We start from the raw sequence: 20,982 nt of genomic DNA, 5'->3' as shown, positions 1-20,982 counted from the left end.
CATTCAAACAGGTACTAAATACGTGCTCCAAGTTCCCATTATCTTTGAGGGATACTTATTCTATATTTATCTATGACTGAAAACAGAGCTTCAAGGTTTAAAATGAATGAATTGTGCTGTTGAGCACTCACCTGATTCAATTTTGGTAAATCCTTTGCATTCTTTGCCTTGGATTTATTTTCTGGAGTCCAGAGTCTCAGATAATTACGATTTTCTTGAGAATTCGCCCTCTTCCCTAAAATCCAAATACCAAGAAATTAGTGTTCAAAGGTCAAGAAGCAACTGTTGAACCGGCAGTAAGGCCAACACAGAGAAGAGGAAGTCTGTACCTCTGTCCGGCTTTAAACTCACTGTAACAAAGCCATCATCTGCGCTGTGTTTGTTTCTGCTCTCCAATCCAACCACTGCCAGAAGAGTTAGAAAGAAAAGGAGGAGGATGTTACATGATAAACCCACAGGTTTATTAGCACGTGTAAGAGAAAACAGAAACACCTCTAGGTAGGGTTGATTGCTAGCAATGTGAAGAATATAGTTGGATAAAGCACTATGCTGGAAGGCTTACTACATTATCTCACTAAATCCTTACCGTACCCAAGGTGACAGCTCTCATCTCCCATGTTCCCACAAGGACCCTGAGGCTCCTAGATACACGAAGCTGCTAGACAGAGCTAGCATCCTGACCAGAGCTCCTGCCTGAAACACGTATGTCAATAAGAAGACTGCGTCTGCCTCTCACTCCTCTCCACTCAATCACTTAGGTGCTCACAGTTTAAAAGCAGGTCTGAGCTGTGCTCACTTAGGGACTGTAAGATTTAAGAGGCAAAAGGACCCAGGAACAACTCACACTGATTTTCGAACAGGTGAAGTCAGGAAGCTGCCATAATGATGAAGTAAATAATGCATGGCAGCAGCAAGTGGAAAGATACTGCTGAGATTCACACATGGCAAAACAGAACAAGTTCACATATTAATCTGGAGGTATTCCCAATGAGCCAGATCATGTCTGGGTTGACCTAACAACCACACAGAGCAGGGGTCGGCAAACTTTCTCTGTAAAGGGCCAGATGGCAAATATCTGAGGCAATTCTATCACTGCAGTGTGAGAACAGCCATAGGCAATATGTAATTGAATGAGCTTGGCCGTGTTCCTGGCTGTGTTCCAATAAAACTTTATTTATAGGCAGTAACATTTACATTTTCTATTATTTTAATTTTTTAATATACATTTTATATTATCACAGGCCATACAAAGAGGTGGTGGGCCAGATTTGGTCCAAAGTTTGCTGACATCTGTTCCAGAGCAGCATATCTGACTACAGGTCATGCCTTTTCTTTTATTTGTTTATTTGGCTGCAATTGGGTCTTAGTTATAGCATGAAGGATCTTTAGTTGTGGCATATAGGATTGAGTTCCCTGACCAGGGATTGAACCCATGCCCTCTTCTTGGGAGCACAAAGTCTTAGCCACTGGACTACCAGGGGAAGTCCCGGTCATACATGGTCCTTTTGATGGGCTAAAGTACCCACTCTCCAGCAGCTGCATGCATGCTAAGTCACTTCAGCTGTATCTGACTCTTTGCAATGCTATGGACTGTAGCCCACCAGGCTCGTCTGTCCATGGGGATTCTCCAGGCAAGAATACTGGAGTGGGCTGCCATGCCCTTCTCCAGGGGATCTTCCTGACCCCAGTAGTTACTCAAGTTCAAAAATCTGAAAAGAAAATAGCATAGTAGGCAACTGTATTCATATACTTCCTTGGCTGCCTAGCTTTAGGGGCAACTTGGTTTCCAACAACAGAGGGCTCTGTAGAACAAAAACAGAGTGGGCCTGATGAGAAAAAGTCACTTACCATGTGTGCATTCTGGGGTGATGTCTTCAAAGAAGTACTGAGTCGCTTCAAAAGCAGAATCCGGCTCGTCTTGATCAGAGGATGGCTCTGGAGAGAGAGGAGAGACACTTCTCATATTGGCAGGGCCATGACTCAGTGAAAGTGTGCTTTAATTATTAAAGAAGTGACACAGGGGAGTCACAGCATTGAGGGGCCTGGAAAACCGGCAGCCTTAAAAACCTTACGGGAGAGGGGCTCCCTCCATTTCTAACTCCATCTTCCTTTATAACAACCCCTAACCAAAGGGTCTCTTCACGTTTTCCTTTTTTGGAAACTTTCCTAAATCCTATGGAATGATGCTTTAAGGAACCAAATTTTAGATAATTCCCAAATCTATAGTTTTATTCTATCTCTATCCTTAGAGCTAATCCCCCTTCCTTCCTCCCTCCCTCTCCCTCTACTTTGTCTCTCCCTCTCTTCTTCTTTCTTTCTTTTTTAGTATTTGCTAGATATTTCCAACTGGTGGCCAACCCGGTTTAAACCTGAACTCAAAAACCTCATCATCTTTCACACTGTCTCTGTCAGAGGTAAGACTGCTCTCCCTAGACTCAGAATTCCAGGAGTTACCAAGTGCTATTTATTCGTTCTCTTGCAAAAGTCTGCTCTATTACTGCAGCTCACACTTTGGACAAATGAATGACCACTGAACCAAGCACCTGTTGATTCAGGAACTCCTGTGAATAATACTGTTCAGTTTGTTCTTAGTGATCAATGAGTGATTTCTGTATATCAAAGAAGAGGCAAACAGGTCACACCAAAAAAGACATCAAGCCAGGCCAGAGTCTCAGGTACACGCGCTACTCTGCATGGCTCACTTACCAGGTAGGACGTGCATTTTGTATAGGAGTTTGAGCTTCTCTGTGAGGTCCCCATGGCATGCGGCACCTAGAAGTCACATAAGTACCAATAAGAAATGTACTGTGCTCCCAACAGCCCCACCCCACCCCGAGGCTTAGTGTCCCCTTGAAGCATCAACCTTTTACAAGCTGAAACCCAGATATTATGTGGGATTGGTGTTAAAAGCTCTGGAATGAGGATGTCTGGTTTCAAAGTCTTTGTATGGATACCATGTGCCCTTGGGAGGGTGAACCTCTCCGGATCTCACTTTCCCCTCTAGGAGGCAGGATGACAAATTAGAAGATTCACCAGTGGTCTTGACATCAGGACCCATGAAAGGTGAGAATTAAAGGTTCTTAGATTAGCAGCTCGGAGAAGGCAATGGCACCCCACTCCAGTACTCCTGCCTGGAAAATCCCATGGACGGAGGAGCCTGGAAGGCTGCAGTCCATGGGGTCGCTGAGGGTCAGACACGACTGAGCGACTTCACTTTCACTTTTCACTTTCATGCACTGGAGAAGGAAATGGCAACCCACTCCAGTGTTCTTGCCTGGAGAATCCCAGGGACGGGGGAGCCTGGTGGGCTGCCGTCTATGGGGTCCCACAGAGTCAGACACGACTGAAGTGACTTAGCAGTAGCAGCAGCAGATTAGCAGCTGGCACAAATTAAATGAGTGTTACTGATACAAAGGGCTTCCCTTGTGGCTCAGACTGTAAAGAATCTGCCTGCCAATGTAGGAGATGTGGGTTTGATCCCTGGGTCAAGAAGATCACCTGGAGAAGGGAATAGCAACCCACTCTGGTGTTTTTGCCTGGAAAATTCCATGGACAGAGGAGCTGGGGGGCTACAATGCATGGGGTCGCAGAGTCGGACATGACTGAGCGACTAACACTACTGATAAGAAAAGGCTGGTGACTGGGCCTCAATATCATGATTGCTAGAGTTCAGAAATAATCTTGATACATGTTTTTAAAGCCTATTTTTTAAAAAATTTAATTTTATTTGGTGCCATGCCTTGCAGCATGCGGGGTCTTAGTTCCCTGACCAGCTATTGAACCCATGCCCTCTATATTCAGAGCATGGAGTCTTAACCACTGGACCAATACATGTTTGAGCGTGCTTCAAATTATTCATTTTAGAAATCCTTTTTAGTTGCTTCTGGTCTCTTAAATAGTTCTTCAGTTTGATATAGCCTAACCTAGCTGCCATTACAGGCTTCCCTGGTGGCTCAGCAGTAAAGAATCAGCCTGCAATGCAGGAACCACAGGAGACGTAGATTCAATCCCTGGGTTGGGAAAATCTCTGGGAGGAGGGCATGGCGACCCACTCCAGTATTCTTGCCTGGAGAATCCCATGGACAGAGAAGCCTGGTGGGCTATAGTCCATAGGGTCACAAAGAGTCGGACACGACTAAGTAACTTAGCACGCACACAGCTGCCATTATATTGCCACTGTTTCAATCCAAAGAGAATCTTGTTACTTCCTCCCTTAAAGTCAATAGTTATTTCAGGAATCAGAAAACACTTTGTAAATACATATCCTCAGAGCGCAGAGTTCAAGATGAATGAGATTTTGGGAAAGAGGAATCACAGGATCTGGACTGGTTGACAGGGACAGCAGAGATTATCTCATCCGACCTCCCATGTCCACATCCACATAGGAGAGGATCCAGCACCTGCTTGAACATCCTCAGAGTCAGAGATGGGGAGCTCATCCCAGCCAGAGGCATCTCATCCCACCAGGGAATTCCAGAAACACTGAAAGTGCTCCTGTTGTTTTTACTTCAGTCAGGACCCTTAACCTGCAGACCCAGGTTCATCAAGTTCATGAACTGCATACAACATAAAATGTGTTCACAAGCCAATGTCATTTTGGGGGAAGAAAATTTCCACAGTTCTTATCAGATCTCAGAGATTATGACTCAACAAAAGATGTAGGACTATTCCTCTTCCTGACTCTTGAAAGTCAACAGAATAGGTCTACTGCATCTTCATTGCAACAATCCCTCAGATTTTAAGGACAGCTGTCCTGTTTCCCACCATCTTACCTTTTCAAGGCAAATTTATATTCCCCAGGCTACACCTCTCTAAGTCTTTTTCAACTTTCTCATATGACATGGTTTATACACTCTTTTTGATTTTTACTCACATCTACCTTATGTGTTAATGCGCCCATCAGTCTGCCTCTGGACAGAGAGTTCCAGATGGCTTTTGTCCACTGTGGAAAAGAGTGGAACTGTTCCTGACTCTTCCCCTAATACAGCCTAAGTCTGCATTCAGCTGTTTATACTCCTCAGTCTGGAGTTGGACTACACAGTCAACTAAACCTCAAGACATCTGCACACTGACTCATACTAATCATGAAAATAACGACAGACATTCGTGAACCATTCACTTTGTGAAGGACAGGAAAGCCTGACGTGCTGCAGGCACTGAGCAGTGGAACAACAAACCCTCTGTTCACTTCTTTCCATGTGCATTTCACTTTCTCTCCCAAGAATTCTATGATATGGACACCGTTATTATCCCAACTTTACAGATGAAAAAGGCCAGGCTTACCCAAGTAATGTGTTCAAGGCCATAAGCTATTAACAGCAAGTGGCAGGCCCAGGATTTGAACTCAGATTTGTCTGACTCTAGAAAGCATAGCTGCAACCACTATATGCATGTATATGCAGACATACAGTCCTTTTACAATCATTTCTTAAAATGTAAGACTTTTGGAGATTTTCCTGGTGGTCCACTGGTTAAGCATCCGCTTGCCAATGCAGGGGAAAGGGGTTTGACCCCTGGTCAGGGAAGATTCCACAAGCCTCTGGGCAACTAAGTCCCTGAGCCACAAGTACTGAGCCCACAGGCCCTAGAGCCCACGCTCTGAAACAGGAGAGTAGCCCCTGCTTTTCCCAACTACGGAAGGCCCCTGTGCAGCAAAAGACCCAGCACAGCCAAAAATAAGCAAATAAATTAATAAACAATTTTTAAAAATATTAGACTTCTGATTTATCCCTATCAATTTATATTACCAATCATTCCCTCCTCTAATATTATTTTTTTCCATCTTGTTTTTGTCCTCCAACATGCTGACCGTCTCTTCCAGCTTTGTGTAACTGACACATTTAGTGTGCCTCTCTACCTTGATAGTATAAATCGCTGCCTGAGTCAGGTAGAGGGCTTCCTAATCATTGTAGCAACAACAATAACTAACACTTTCTGAGCCAGGCACTGCTGTAGGAACTTAACTTGAATTATTTCTTTCAGTTCTGACAATCATTACTTTGTAAATGAGGAAACAACCACAGAGGTCAAACATCAAGCCCAGCATACAGAGAACTCTCTGTTGGCTGTCATGCTTTGGGTGCAGGGTTCAGTCAGTCATGGAATCAGCAGCTTCCATGTCCCTCCAACTCTCCAACGTCCAATGACCAGCTGTTTTGTGACCTATGTGGCTTGTTTAGAACAGCTGCCTTCCAGCAATACCACTGAAAAAAGGAGATCCAGCTACTTTGCGCCTTCAGATAGTCATCTCTTATCTCTAACTCCATAGAGACTCATCTGGTCACTCATTTCAGGGGGGATCTTTCTGGGGATGGACACTGAAATTACTGACCCATCTTTTCCAGAATTCTTTCTTTAGTTTCTAAAGACTTGAACAGAATTTCTCTTTCCTAGTTGACTTGTCCATCTCCATAGCTGTAATCGACCTGCATGACTGACTACAGCTCTGAGCCTCCTCCCAGCAATCTAGGTGGAGTTTATTTTGCTCAAATAACTCAACTGCATTTTAAGAAGCCTAGGTACTCTTCTCCAGTATTTTCACTATCATGGACTGCAAGCCTCTCTTTCCTTTTCCCAAGATTTTGAAGAGTATTTGCCTCATTGGGGTTTGCCTAAGCGTAAATAAATTATATATTTATATTGATTCCTGTCATTTTCTACACATTGGTATTTTCATCCTGAACATGTTTGCCAGAAGCAGATTTACCCCACAACGAATTGACCATAAGGTCATTTTGCCATAAAAGACAAAAATAATTACTGGTTGATGGTTACATTACACTGGAAAACCAGATATCAATTTTTGCAAATCCTTCAGCAAGCTAACCTAAGCCAGACTGTGTTTTCACCATTTTCAAGAAACTTATATACCCATCAGGGATCACATAATCATTTCCTTTTCAGGGGGCAGGAGGAGATTGATTCTCCTTTTGCCATCAATGTCTAATACTGCGTGATAAATTTGGTAAAGATAGCCTGAGAGGAGAAGCTGTCGTACCCAAATTAGTTAAGAATCAATTATTAGTGCTCTTGAAGGTCACTGTGAATTAGCAGACACTTCTTTTATATCTGCCATAGCTTAGTAAACTTCTAGTTTTGATGAGTGAGAGGGATGACTATGCTCATCAAGTTCAGTTCAGTTTAGTTGCTCAGTCACGTCTGACTCTTAGTGACCCCAGGGACTGTAGCACGCCAGGCCTCCCTGTCCATCACCAACCCCTGGAGCCTACTCAAACTTATGTCCATCAAGTCGGTGATGCCATCCAACCATCTCATCCTCTGTCATCCCCTTCTCCTCCTGCCTGCAATCTTTCCCAGCATCAGAGTCTTTTCCAATGAGTCCTTCGCATCAGGTGGCCAAAGTATTGGAGTTTCAGCTTCAGCATCAGTCCTTCCAATTAATATTCAGAGTTCATTTCCTTTAGGATTGACTGGTTGGATCTCCTTGCAGTCCAAGGGACTTTCAAGAGTCTTCTCCAACACGACAGTTCAAAAGCATCAATTCTTCAGCACTCAGCTTTCTTTATGGTCCAACTTTTACATCTACACATGACCACCAGAAAAACCATAGCCTTGACAAGATGGACCTTTGTTGGCAAAGTGATGTCTCTGCTTTTTAATATGCTGTCTAGGTTGATCATAGCTTTTTTTCCCAAGGAGCAAGTGTTCTTTAATTTCATGGCTGCAGTCACTATCTGCAGTGATTTTGGAGCCCAAGAAAATAAAGCCTGTCACTGTTTCCACTATTTCCCCATCTATTTGCCATGAAGTGAAGGGACCAGATGCCATGCTCATCAAAGGATTTACAAACACTGACTTGTTATCCTTTTCCAGTGTCATGACTGTCAACAAAGTATTTTTATCTCTCATGTTAAAACAGCCTTATGGCCACTTAGTTGTACAGTGAAACTGGCTGCAGCAAAGATGTTTACAGCAAAAATTCCTTGACCCCTTTCTACATGTAGAATCTGTCTTTTTTTTTTTTTCTTCTCCTTATTTTGTCCAAAGGTCATTAAAAAAATATGTCCCTTTTGATAGATACCAATGATACTAAGTAGTTACTTTGGAACAGAAAAGATTAGGAGAGGGTCAAAATGTCTCTAGTCTTGTCTGGATTGTTTCACTTTTTTATTTTATTTTGCTTACTTTTAAAAAATTTTATCCGTGGAGGATTCATGTTGATGTATGGCAAAACTAATACAATATTGTAAAGTAATTAGTTTCCGATTAAAATAAATAAATTTATATTAAAAAAACAAAAAAATTAAAAATAAAAAATTTTATTGCTTTTATATATTTATTTTTTGGCCATGTTGCATGGCATAGGATTTTAGTTCCCTGCCCAGTGATTGAACCTGCACCCCCTGCAATGGAGGCTTGGAGTCTCAACCACTGGACCACCATGCAAGTTTCTTTGTTCACTTTTTTAAAAAGCAGAATGTATTTATGTATTATTTGTGTAATTAAAAATCAACACCTCCTTCTTCCCTAAAAAAAAAAAAAAGAAAAAAAAATCTATTTGCTGTCCTTAAGCACAGAATAATGAAAAAGGATGTGCTTCTGAGACAAACTTTATCTGAATCCTGGGCCCAGCATGGATAAACTGCCTTTCAGTTGAATAACAGATATATTTTGACTTGCTAAAAATGAATATTCCAGCACGTTGCTTAACTTTTCTGAGCCACCATCTTTTTAACTGAAAATGAGGGTATTAATAGTAAGCACACAGATAATAAAGCATCATAGTAACTTCACACTCTTGCTTCCAGGGTGCTTGAGTTCAAACACCAACTTTGCTGCTGTGTGCCTTAGGTAAATTAAATGCACATAAAGTCTGAGAGCGAAGCCTGGCTGAGTAGTGCTGTATAAATGTTAGTTATCAACACTATTGTGTGCTTCTGTGCACCTGCTCAGTCGTGTCTGACTCTTTGTGACCCCATGGATTGTAACCCGCCAGGCTCCTCTGTCCATGGAATTCTCCAGGCAAGAACACTGGAGTAGGTTGCCATGCCCTCCTCCAGGGGATCTTCCTGACCCAGGGATCAAACCCATGTCTCCTGTGTCCCCTGCATTGGCAGGCAGATTCTTTACCACTGAGCCACCGGGGAAGTACAGATATATTATTATTATCTCAAAGGTCTGTTTGGATTCAGTGATAATGTACAAGTTCTAAAGCATCACAATGGTGCCTACGCTTAATAAAGGCTAGTTTCCTCCATGCAGCCCTTTTGAATGATGTGTCTGAGTGCTTTCTACAAATAGTTTTTACTTATCTAAGGCTGCCTCACCTACTCCCCTTTGTTTTTTTAACAACCATCAGTTTCCTCTGGCCTTTAAGCCTTCCAAGTCATTATTCTTTATGATTTAGGGTGCTTTCTGGAATCATTGTTGGCTCAATACCTGATGCCTTCATCTTTCCTTGGGCACATATCACTTTCAAGTGCATGGACCAGGCCACAGAGTGTAGCACAATTAGAATTAAAATTTTTTTTCCTATTTAATTCTGGCAGCCCGACATAATGCCTGCTACATCCACAACCTCATGTCAGGTGAAGCTCGACCACCACATAGCTTTTCTGCTCAAATATTAATGCAACAAGCCCAGTGGAATATAGGGCAGTAAACAGGTCAGAGAGCGAGGCTGACAGGCAGAAACCTGTGATGCTTGTCGGGTGTGGGTGTGCATTCTCAGGAATGGACACATTTCCTCCCCACAAAATGGAGAGAAAAGACTTCCACTAGACTGCAGAGCTGTTCACTTTTTTTAGTCTTTTATTAAATTATGAAATGTTTCATAAAATTTTAGGAATGGACACATTTCCTCCCCACAAAATGGAGAGAAAAAACTTCCACTAGACTGCAGAGCTGTTCACTTTTTTTAGTCTTTTATTAAATTATGAAATGTTTCATAAAATTTTATGAAATATATCATATGTAGTATAAATATATGTTGGGACAAGTAAAAGCTATCCATATCCAAACATTTCTTCTTCCCTCATAAAGTTATTGTGGTCTGTGAATTTAGGGTTTAAGGTGGTATTCTTGCAAATTCCGTGATAAAGTATATTAACTAGTGCTGAAGACTATCTGTGGGCTGGTGGCTCAGATGGTAAAGAATTCACCAGCCAGGTGGGAGACCCAGGTTTGAACCCTGGATTGGGAAGATCCCCCGAAGAAGGGCATGACAACCCGCTCCAGTATTCTTGCCTGGGAAATGCTTTGGACAGAGGAACCTGCGGGCTACAGTCCATGGGGTAACAAAGAGCTGGACACGACTGAGAGACTAACTAATGTAGAAGGTAATGATTTAATCATATGATATATCCATTAACTAAAAACAAATTTACAATCAGCTTGCAGACCTTAAAACGTGCTCCTCTGTCCTGTAAGCCCTGTGTTCCGAGGAAAGCAGGGCTACGGTCCTGAGGGCAGCAAGGAGGATTATGGTGCTCCCCCATCTCCCCCGATTTCCCCACCCCGACCCCCAAACTCATGCAATCATGTCCTTACTCAGCCCCGAGACAAACTCTCGGAAGTTGATCAGAGAGTCTCCATTCTCATCTAATAACTGGAATAAGCGGGAGGCCAGCACGTCAGAGTGAGTTCCGCAGGCCCAGGGAAAGAGCAGAGCAAACATGCCCTTGAACTGCTCCAAGTCGATGCGATACTGCTCGAGGTAAGGCAGGCTGGGGTCATGCCGGTCCAGCGCATTGCTGTTCCCGCCCCAGTAGCAGCTGGTTAGGTGTTCCGCCTGCAGAATTGAAGGACAGAATGACATGGCAGGCTGCATCTCACAGCAAATACAGGCAAGAAAGGCCTTCCTCAAATCTGGGAAAAAACTTTAGGTCTGCATCTCCTGGGGCAGTGGTCTGGACCCAGGGCACCCTCGGCTTCTCTTTTACATTTATCTCCACCTGACCACCTCCCACCAATTCCGTGGCAACCATCTCTGTGTTTATATCTGGTACGAAAAACCCGTTTCAATTACTGGAGCAGGTGAAGAAAGAAAGAACTTCCCCTGCACCATTTTCTGCCCCCGCTACTCCCACACTCACAAGCATTTTAAGGAGTAACTCCCATAAAGACAAACAAATATTCTGTTTTAAAAGAAATACCATAAAAACAAATACTCTGTTTTAAAAGAAATACATTGAGTGTTAACCTGAAGAGGATCTGTAATTCAGGCAGTCTGATCACCTCCTGTTCCCTATGAGGATGGTATACAGCCCAGAGGGTAAGTGGCTTCCACGAGTCAGCTAACCAGAATCATAGTCAAAGCAGAATCATAATGTGATTCTGGGTTTCCAAACTTCTAGTTTAGTGTCCTGTAAACCCCTGCCTTCTGGTCATCAAGGTCACCAAGATTACCCTGCATATGTGCTAAGTCGCTTCAGTCATGTCAGACTCTCTGCGACCCTATAGACCATAGCCCGCCGGGCTCCTCTGTGCATGGAATTCTCCAGGCAAGAATACTGCAGTGGGTTGCCACGCCCTCCTCCGGGGAATCTTCCCAATACAAAGATCGAACCCGTGTCTCTTTCATCTGCTGCATTAGCAAGCTGGTTCTTTACCATTAGCACCACCTGGGAAGCCCAAAGATTATCCTAGTCATCCAGTACTGAGGCGACAAGTATGCAGTCCCTCCTGTTTTGTGCATCTGAAAATAGCGCCAGGAAAATTATGAGCAGGAACCACTAGGGTGGAGGAGGACAGAGATCCAGCTAAAGGCTTCCTGTTTCTGTCCTTGGAAACAAGGCAGCCTTTTTATTCAGGAGGTCATATTGATTCTGGCAGAAACACATGCCCATTCTAGGAAGACCGCAAAGACGAAGCATCTAACAGAAAGGCCAGTAAGAAGCCTCCGGTCCCCCTAGGTAGAGGTTTACAGTTAGCGATGAATGGTAGGCTGGGGAGACAGAGGGGCATCCAAAGGGAGACTTTATTTTTACTTTATTTCCTGCTGTACTATTTCATTATACACATGTATAAACATTGCAATAGCAAAAAGCACTCTCACGCCAGATCGTTCCCCCTTGCCTAGGGGTTCTGAGAAGGAGTCAGTGGTGAGAGTGCAGTACTTCAGTGTTGTTCTTACTTAGAAAAGAGCAAAGAAGACCAGTGTCTTTGTCCTGTTTACTGGGAATTGTAGCTAATAATCCAGCAGAGAGAGGAGTGGGAGCAGCCAAGAGAGGAGGAAGGAGAGGTTTCTCAGGGCAGCTTCAGGAGAATAAAGGCAGTGTGTCAGGCCCACTAGGCTTGGGGGCTGCACTCACGTGTTGCTGGATGGTGCGGGGCTGGGTGGGGTGGAGTGGAGGAGCATGGTGATGGCGGTGGGGTTGGGGGAGGGAGGCAGAGGCTGAGGTTCGAGGGGTGCCCTGGGTGGAGCTGTACTCCGACGTGACGCCCAGCAGCCCCGTGGGTGGGAACGAGTTAGTGATATGGCCCCACAGGAAGGGTCCCCTTTTACTGGAGCTCCATCAGTGGATAAAAGTTATCCAAAGCACTGCCTCCTAACTAAAGCATCCATGTTCCTCTGGAACCGGCCCCGGGTGTGGAGCAGGCACATTCATGGTGCTCACAGCCATCAGGAAACAAGTCAAAGGGACTGTGTCCCTCTCCTTTGATGAGACCCCCTACTCCATCACCTGGGCACTACGGACCCAAGACTGAAAAAGGACTAATTTAGAAAGAGTTCAAATAAGGCCCAGGGGCCGTGAATCACATTTTCTCCCAAATCTGCCTCAGGGTGGCATTCTTTCACCTTTTTCTATCAAGTTTAGCCCAAAGCCCAAGGAGAAAACTGGGAAACAAATGTCGCTTTCCTTTGTATCTGAAGGAAATCCCCCAGAAATTGACTTTATAAAAGACTGAAGAGTCTGGCAGTGTGTCTGACACGGCAATTCCTCAATAAATGTTTGTTCAGGTGAACTGAAGCCAATGAAAAGTCTTCAAAAAACTCAAGAAAGAGTCCTTTTCTGAAGTCTTTGTCTTGGGTTGGCACCACCAACTCAGTGGACATGAGTTTGAGCAAACTTCGGGAGATAGTGAAGGACAGGGAAGCCTGGCATCCTGCAGTCCATGGGATTGTAAAGAGTTGGACACATCTGAGTAGCTGAACCGAACTGAGTACCCGAGAATCCTTTCCATCCCTGACACCAACCGAGGACATCAGGTTCTCTCTTGGGGCACTCAGAAGACTTGGGGAACTCCTGTTTGTCAACACACCTGAGGGCAGGGTTTTGGAGTGTAAGGAGAGCTTTCTTCAGGCAGTATCCTTGGTGTACAAATGACACACCTGGAACCTGGAGGTGCTCAGGCCGCAGAGAGCAGGGGCACTGAAGAAGATATGGCTTCAGTGATCTCAGGAGCTTGGGCTTCTGCACAGCCCGCCCTGGTCTTGCTCTTCTGGTGTGCCCCACGTCAGCCTCCTCCTTTGAATGTCATAGCCCTCCCCATTGCCTCCAGCTGCCACTCCCCACTTCTGTGTAGTTGCCCTAAATCCTGGCCCTACCCGTCCCCCACCCCGACTCTGTGAAGCAGATTTCTCCCAGTCCTCAGTATCCTTTTAAAATCTGATCTCAGTTGGATCATTGTATTTTTTTCTTTCAATCCAAGTTGGATCATTGTATTTTTCCCTCTATGAAATGAAGAGGGACTCTTCTCTCCTTATGGAAAACCATAACATGGAGCAATTAGGCACAGTGCTTTACATACCTGAATAAAGCATGAATGAGACGGCACACGCTTAAGGCTGCACCGTTACATGCTGAACGCAGCCTGCTGGGGGCGCTGTTGCCCATGCTGCTGGACTGCACAAAGCCATCAACCTCTCTGTGCCTGCCTCCGAAGCAGGCAAAATTGAACTAGACTGAAAACGGATCACTGAATCACCTATGTATTCAACACACATGTTTGGAACACCTATTGGGCAGGGACACGAAACTAGATACTAGAGAAACAGAAATAAAACGGTGGTGCCTCCAGTAGCTAACTGGTTAAGTAGGAATATTAGCAAAAATATTCCCAGCTCTCACATTCTCTATTTGATCCTAAGATCTACTAGTGTCCAACTCAGATCTTTATGTCTGCCCTCTTCTGTTCATTTCTATACTATCTTTGCCATCCTCAATTATCTTTAGTTCTGGAAATAAAAGGCTCTATAACAAACAAAAAACTAGCCAATTAGAGATTGTGATAAAATTGGTACCTGCATAAAAGGCATCCTTTAAAAATTTTTCCTGGCAATTATCACATTTTTATCTATGATGTTGGTAATGATAGTTAAAAGTGCCTTTTTTTTTTTCCTAGAAGAAAAACAATTCTACATTGCTTCATTTAATGATACTATTTCCTTATTGATGATCAAGATTGGTGTGGGCTGACTTAGAAATACAAAATCATAGAAATTTAAACAACTAGGCTTTCCCTTAGACATTCAAGCAGCTTTATTCTTATTCCAGCTACGTATCTCCTTTTAAGGGTGCTTGAATATAGATTAATAGGGGAAATTAAAATTTACAGTAGTTTCAGAGAGAATTTAAACTTGATTGCCATCATTCCAATGAGTATTATAAAAACACCCTATTTGCTTAAGTCCAAGGAAACAGTGAAAATACTACATGGAGAGGAAGAAGGCTAAAACACCAACTTAAATGAATTATATCTTTATTTTCCAATCTAAGTACTCTATTTTTATACTCTTTACTCCATCTTCCTATGTATGCCTGTTGACACTCATGCTATCCCTTCACAATTTAACAGAAAAATCTAGGAACTAGCTGAATTATTTAAGTGAACTCCTGGGCTTCCCTGGTGGCTCAGTGGTAACGAATTCACCTGCTGATGCAGGAGACATGGGTTCAGTCCCTGGTCCGGGAAGATCCCACATGTCTTGGAGAAGCTAAGCCTGTGGACCACAACTATTGGGCCTGTGCTCTAGGGTCTGGGAGCCGCACATACTGAAGTCCAAGTGCCCTAGAGCTCTTGCTTCATAAGAGAGGCCAACGCAAAGAAAGCCCATACGCCGCAACTAGAGAGCGGCCCCACCCCCCGCAACTAAAGCAAAGCCCACAAAGCGATGAAAACCCAGTGCAGCCAAAAATTAGGAAAAAAAAAAGTGAATTCTTTCACTCCCTTGAATGTACATGAATTTTCTTTGAAACTCACCTTGAAAAGAGCATAAAGTTCTTCTAGTTCATCAATGGTAAAGGAAGTTTCGGTCACAATGGTTCGTACCTTATATAAAAAGAATAACACAATGACTTTCACAAACTCAAAAATATCATAATGGGAAACTTCCTGATTGTTTTCTTTTCAATCCGCTTAGTCTGTCAAGCAGGAATTGGAGTCAGTGGGAATACAAGGAAGGATGGGAACAGAGGGCCACATGCCATTTCTCAAAAGACTCACCACATTCCGTTTTGTAGTATCTTCCAGCGTCTGGATCACCTTTAGTCTCTGTTTAAATCTCATCTGCTCAATCAAATCTGCCCGGATAGTTCCAAATTTCTGGAAAAAAACAATACTGGTATTTCTGAGAAATCTGCTGAAGTCCTTGGTGTCATGTCTGCAGGACCGATGGAGACAAATCCTGACACCATGAGAAATTTCTTGCCAAATAACAGGGCTCTTAGACTATACCATCATTTACTCTATGTCCTTTGTTTATTTTGAAGCCATTTAACAATCTTAAATAAATTCTCATGCTTCTTAACATTGAAGTAAATCTCAGAGCCAAATCAGTCTTTCTCAAATCAAAAGTTCATATGGAAAAAAAAGTGAAAGTGTTGCTCAGTTGTGTTTGACTCGTTGTGACCTCATGGACTATAGCCCGCCAGCTCCTGTCCATGGAATTCTCCACGCAAGAATACTGGAGTGGCTAGCCATTCCCTTCTCCAGGGGATTTTCCTGACCCACAGATTGAACCTGTGTCTCCTGCATTGCAGGCAGATTCTTTACCATCTGAATCACCAGGGAAGCCCAGTTCATAAGAAAGGAAAGGGTTAAGTAAGGCTATAGAGACCCTTTATGGATGAAATAAGGCTAACTACTCAACAGGGAGGTTGTAGGAAATGTTGGGAGTGTGGCTTCCTGTTCTGATCTCTAGTTCAATAGCATTTGTCTCTCAATGGCAGACACCCAGTACTAGCCACCTTTTGCAACCCAAGAAGCCTAACATTGCCTGAATGTTTGGGGTGTTAGCACTGGGGAGAAGTCTTGGACAGGAAATGCCTATGACTTCCCTCTACATTCCTTTGCTACCTCTTATAAATCTATAATGATTTCAAAATAAAAGTGGTTTTGGAGGATTTGTTTTGTTTCTGGAAGTTATGGTGTAACATTTTACAACAGAAAAAGATGAAGCATCTGAAAAGTAAGTAACAAACAGGGACCTGAGAAATTCCCTCTGAGTTTAAGAATACTATTGGCATATACAGAGAGCACTGACTTTTGAAATCATGCTTGTCACACAGACTGGAAGTTGGCTCATCAATACCCATATGTCTGTTCTCCCTGCATGTACAGAATTCAAAATTTCAGCCGAGCACCCAGATGCTCAGCAAAAGAATACATTTCCCAGCGTCCCCTGCAGCTTCTCGTGCTGGGTGACTAGATTCTGGCCAACAGGATGTGAGTAGAAGTGACGTTGTTCAGTTACTCGGTAGTGTCCGACTCTTTCTGACCCCACGGATTGCAGCGCTCTAGATTTCCCTGTCCTTCACTATCTCCTGGAGTTTGCTCATTGAGTTGATAATGCCATCCAACCACCTCATCCTCTGTCCCCCCGCTTCTCCTTCTGCCCTCAATCTTTCCCAGCATCAGGGTCTTCTCCAGTGAGTAAGCTCTTGAGTGCCCATTAAAGGAAAGAGACACACCCATCCTATCTCCTTCCTCTTTCCTCAAGAGTGGATTAGAAGGGGAGGGAGGTGGGAAGGAGGTTCAAGAGGGAGGGTACATATGTACACCTAAGGCTGATTCATGTTGATATTTGGCACAAACCAACACAATTCTGTAAAGCGATTATCCTTCAATTAAAAAATAAATTAAAAAAAAGAGTGGATTAGAAAGAGCCTGGGCCCCTGATACCCAGTAATCCAAGTCTATGCCCCAACCAGTAACACTGAATAAGCTGAAGTTGATCGGTTCTATGAAGACCTATAAGACCTTTTAGAACTAACACCCAAAAAAGATGTCCTTTTCATTATAGGGGACTGGAATGCAAAAGTAGGAAGTCAAGAAACACCTGGAGTAACAGGCAAATTTGGCCTTGGAATATGGAATGAAGCAGGGCAAAGACTAATAGAGTTTTGCCAAGAAAATGCACTGGTCATAGCAAACACCCTCTTCCAACAACATAAGAGAAGACTCTACACATGGACATCACCAGATGGTCAACAAGGAAATCAGATTGATTATATTCTTTGCAGCCAAAGATGGAGAAGCTCTATACAGTCAACAAAAACAAAACCAGGAGCTGACTGTGGCTCAGATCATGAACTCCTCATTGCCAAATTCAGACTGAAATTGAAGAAAGTACAGAAAACCACTAGACCATTTAGGTATGACCTAAATCAAATCCCTTATGATTATACAGTGGAAGTGACAAATAGATTTAAGGGACTAGATCTGATAGAGTGCCTGATGAACTATGGAATGAGGTTCGTGACGTTGTACAGGAGACAGGGATCAAGACCATCCCCATGGAAAAGAAATGCAAAAAAGCAAAATGGCTGTCTGGGGAGGTCTTACAAATAGCTGTGAAAAGAAGAGAAGTGAGAAGCAAAGGAGAAAAGAAAAGATATAAGCATCTGAATGCAGAGTTCCAAAGAATAGGAAGGAGAGATAAGAAAACCTTCTTCAGCAATCAATGCAAAGAAATAGAGGAAAACAACAGAATGGGAAAGAATACAGATCTCTTCAAGAAAATTAGAGATACCAAGGGAACATTCCATGCAAAGATGGGCTCGATAAAGGACAGAAATGGTATGGACCTAACAGAAGCAGAAGATATTAAGAAGAGGTGGCAAGAATACACAGAAGAACTGTACAAAAAAGATCTTCATGACCCAGATAATCACGATGGTGTGATCACTGACCTAGAGCCAGACATCCTGGAATGTGAAGTCAAGTGGGCCTTAGAAAACATCACTACGAACAAAGCTAGTGGAGGTGATGGAATTCCAGTAGAGCTATTCCATATCCTGAAAGATGATGCTGTGAAAGTGCTGCACTCAATATGCCAGCAAATTTGGAAAACTCAGCAGTGGCCACAGGACTGGAAAAGGTCAGTTTTTATTCCAATCCCAAAGAAAGGCAATGCCAAAATGCTCAAACTACCGCACAATTGCACTCATCTCACATGCTAGTAAAGTAATGCTCAAAATTCTCCAAGCCAGGCTTCAGCAATACGTGAACCATGAACTTCCAGATGTTCAAGCTGGTTTTAGAAAAGGCAGAGGAACAGAGATCAAATTGCCAACATCCACTGGATCATTGAAAAAGCAAGAGAGTTCCAGAAAAACATCTATTTCTGCTTTATTGACTATGCCAAAGCCTTTGACTGTGTGGAGCACAATAAACTGTGGAAAATTCTGAAAGAGATGGGAATACCAGACCACCTGATCTGCCTCTTGAGAAATCTGTATGCAGGTCAGGAGGCAACAGTTAGAACTGGACATGGAACAACAGACTGGTTTCAAATAGGAAAAGGAGTACGTCAAGGCTGTATATTGTCACCCTGTTTATTTAACTTATATGCAGAGTACATCATGAGAAATGCTGGACTGGAAGAAACACAAGCTGGAATCAAGATTGCCGGGAGAAATATCAATCACCTCATATATGCAGATGACACCACCCTTATGGCAGAAAGTGAAGAGGAACTACAAAGCCTCTTGACGAAAGTGAAAGTGGAGAGTGAAAAAGTTGGTTTAAAACTCAACATTCAGAAAACGAAGATCATGGCATCTGGTCCCATCACTTCATGGGAACTAGATGGGGAAACAGTGGAAACAGTGCCAGACTTTATTTTTTGGGGCTCCAAAATCACTGCAGATGGTGACTGCAGCCATGAAATTAAAAGACACTTACTCCTTGGAAGGAAAGTTATGACCATCCTAGATAGCATATTCAAAAGCAGAGACATTACTTTGCCAACAAAGGTCCGTCTAGTCAAGGCTATGGTTTTTCCAGTAGTCATGTATGGATGTGAGAGTTGGACTGTGAAGAAGGCTGAGCACCGAAGAACTGATGCTTTTGAACTGTGGTGTTGGAGAAGACTCTTGAGAGTCCCTTGGACTGCAAGGAGATCCAACCAGTCCATTCTGAAGATCAGCCCTGGGATTTCTTTGGAAGGAATGATGCTAAAGCTGAAACTCCAGTACTTTGGCCACCTCATTCGAAGAGCTGACTCATTGGAAAAGCCTCTGATGCTGGGAGGGATTGGGGGCAGGAGGAGAAGGGGACGACAGAGGATGAGATGGCTGGATGGCATCACTGACTCGAAGGACCTGAGTCTGAGTGAACTCCGGGAGTTGGTGATGGACAGGAAGGCCTGGCGTGCTGCGGTTCATGGGGTCGCAAAGAGTCGGACATGACTGAGTGACTGAACTGAAAAGAACTGGGCCCCTGATGCCACTGAGCTCCACACCAGTCCTGAACTCCATAAGTAAACTCAAAGCAAGAGAAAATCGAATTTCTGTCTTAACTCTATTCTGGGGTCTATGGTTACAACAGCCAAACTTGTGTTCCAACAAACACAAGAGCTAAAACTTACAAACTGATTAAGTGCTCGGCATAAACTGCATGTTTTGTTTAAATTCCATGTAATTCCTTTCTCCTGGTTCTATTTATGCCTTACCGGCTACTCTTTTTCTGTCACATCGTCTCTATCTTGAATCCCTGGGGAGCTCCAGGGCTCAGTCTTTAGACCTCTACACACCCACATCCTAGGGACTCCCCTCACTGTTTGCGACCTCTATTGTTCACACCCTGGTCCAAACCACTGTTGTCTCTCTCAGAGGCTTAAAAAAAAAACACAGTGTGACGGTTGAGAGTTAAGTTTCACTGGGTACAAAATGAGGGCTATACCCTGGGAGACAACATTTCAGATAGCGCTGAGAAACTGCTCCTAAGAGGTAGGGGGAAGGTCAGTATATTTCATTTCAGTGACAGGGGAGTACATGCAATCAAGCATATATTTTTTTGCAGAAAGTTTCTGCTAGTCTCACAAAGGTGATAAAGTCATGTGGAGCAGACATCACCGTGATGGAATTTAGTGCTTTTCTAGATATGAGATGCATGAATTTGGCTCCTAAAATCAGCTCCTGAAAATATCTGACCTGTTTTGCCAGTTTCCCAGAGCACAGAGTGCCTCATTTCTGCCCTCCACCCTGAACTCCTTTCAAGTGTTGAAGGTCAGCAGCTGCAGCAGCTCACAATTTAATCCTTGCAGAGGCGGATGGCGTGTGTGTGTGTGTGTGTGTGTGCGTGTGTGTGTGTGTGTGTCCCACTCCTGTGGCCCCATAGACGGTAGCCCACCAGGCTCCTCTGTCCGTGGGATTCTCCAGGCAAGAATACTGGAGTGGGTTGCCATTTCCTCCACCAGGGATCTTCCTAACCCAGGGTTGAATGCACATCAGCTGCATTGGCAGGGAGATTTTTTTTTTTTTTTTAACCACTAAGCCACCTGGGAAGTGGTTTTAGAAGTGGTCCTTCTAAAACCTGAGCCTTGACACTACTCTCTTGCTCACAACTCCAGAGTTCTCACAGCTCACTTGGAGTCAAATTCCAGGTCTCACCAATGATTCCAAGCCCTATACCCCTCCCCCTCCCTCAGCTACCTCTCTGGTCAGCTGCCAACACCTTTTCTCACCGCCACAGACACGGTGGCCTCTTATTGCTCCTCTTTACGAGGAGCAGTAATTATGGCAGTTCCACTGCCAGCCAGGGCCTGTGCAGCAGCCCCTTCTCTGCCTGGAAATC

General features: G+C 43.7%; 1 protein-coding gene across 1 annotated transcript in view; it reads right to left on the bottom strand.

Annotated features, from left to right (window-relative positions):
- Positions 1 to 20,982, bottom strand: part of TBC1D9 (TBC1 domain family member 9) — a 128,814-nt gene that overhangs the window by 4,004 nt on the left and 103,828 nt on the right. The window contains exons 14-20 of the mRNA XM_070769081.1: positions 15,409 to 15,507; positions 15,166 to 15,234; positions 10,510 to 10,750; positions 2,707 to 2,772; positions 1,849 to 1,935; positions 330 to 404; positions 132 to 235 (exon numbers count right to left, since the gene is read on the bottom strand). Coding sequence (XP_070625182.1) covers positions 132 to 235; positions 330 to 404; positions 1,849 to 1,935; positions 2,707 to 2,772; positions 10,510 to 10,750; positions 15,166 to 15,234; positions 15,409 to 15,507 — 741 coding nt within the window. The remainder of the gene's footprint in view (positions 1 to 131; positions 236 to 329; positions 405 to 1,848; positions 1,936 to 2,706; positions 2,773 to 10,509; positions 10,751 to 15,165; positions 15,235 to 15,408; positions 15,508 to 20,982) is intronic.

This window comes from Bos indicus, chromosome 17 (assembly GCF_029378745.1).
Source record: "Bos indicus isolate NIAB-ARS_2022 breed Sahiwal x Tharparkar chromosome 17, NIAB-ARS_B.indTharparkar_mat_pri_1.0, whole genome shotgun sequence".
Taxonomy (NCBI): domain Eukaryota; kingdom Metazoa; phylum Chordata; class Mammalia; order Artiodactyla; family Bovidae; genus Bos; species Bos indicus.
Note: the sequence above shows the minus strand (reverse complement) of the source record. Positions and strands in the feature narration are given on the sequence as shown.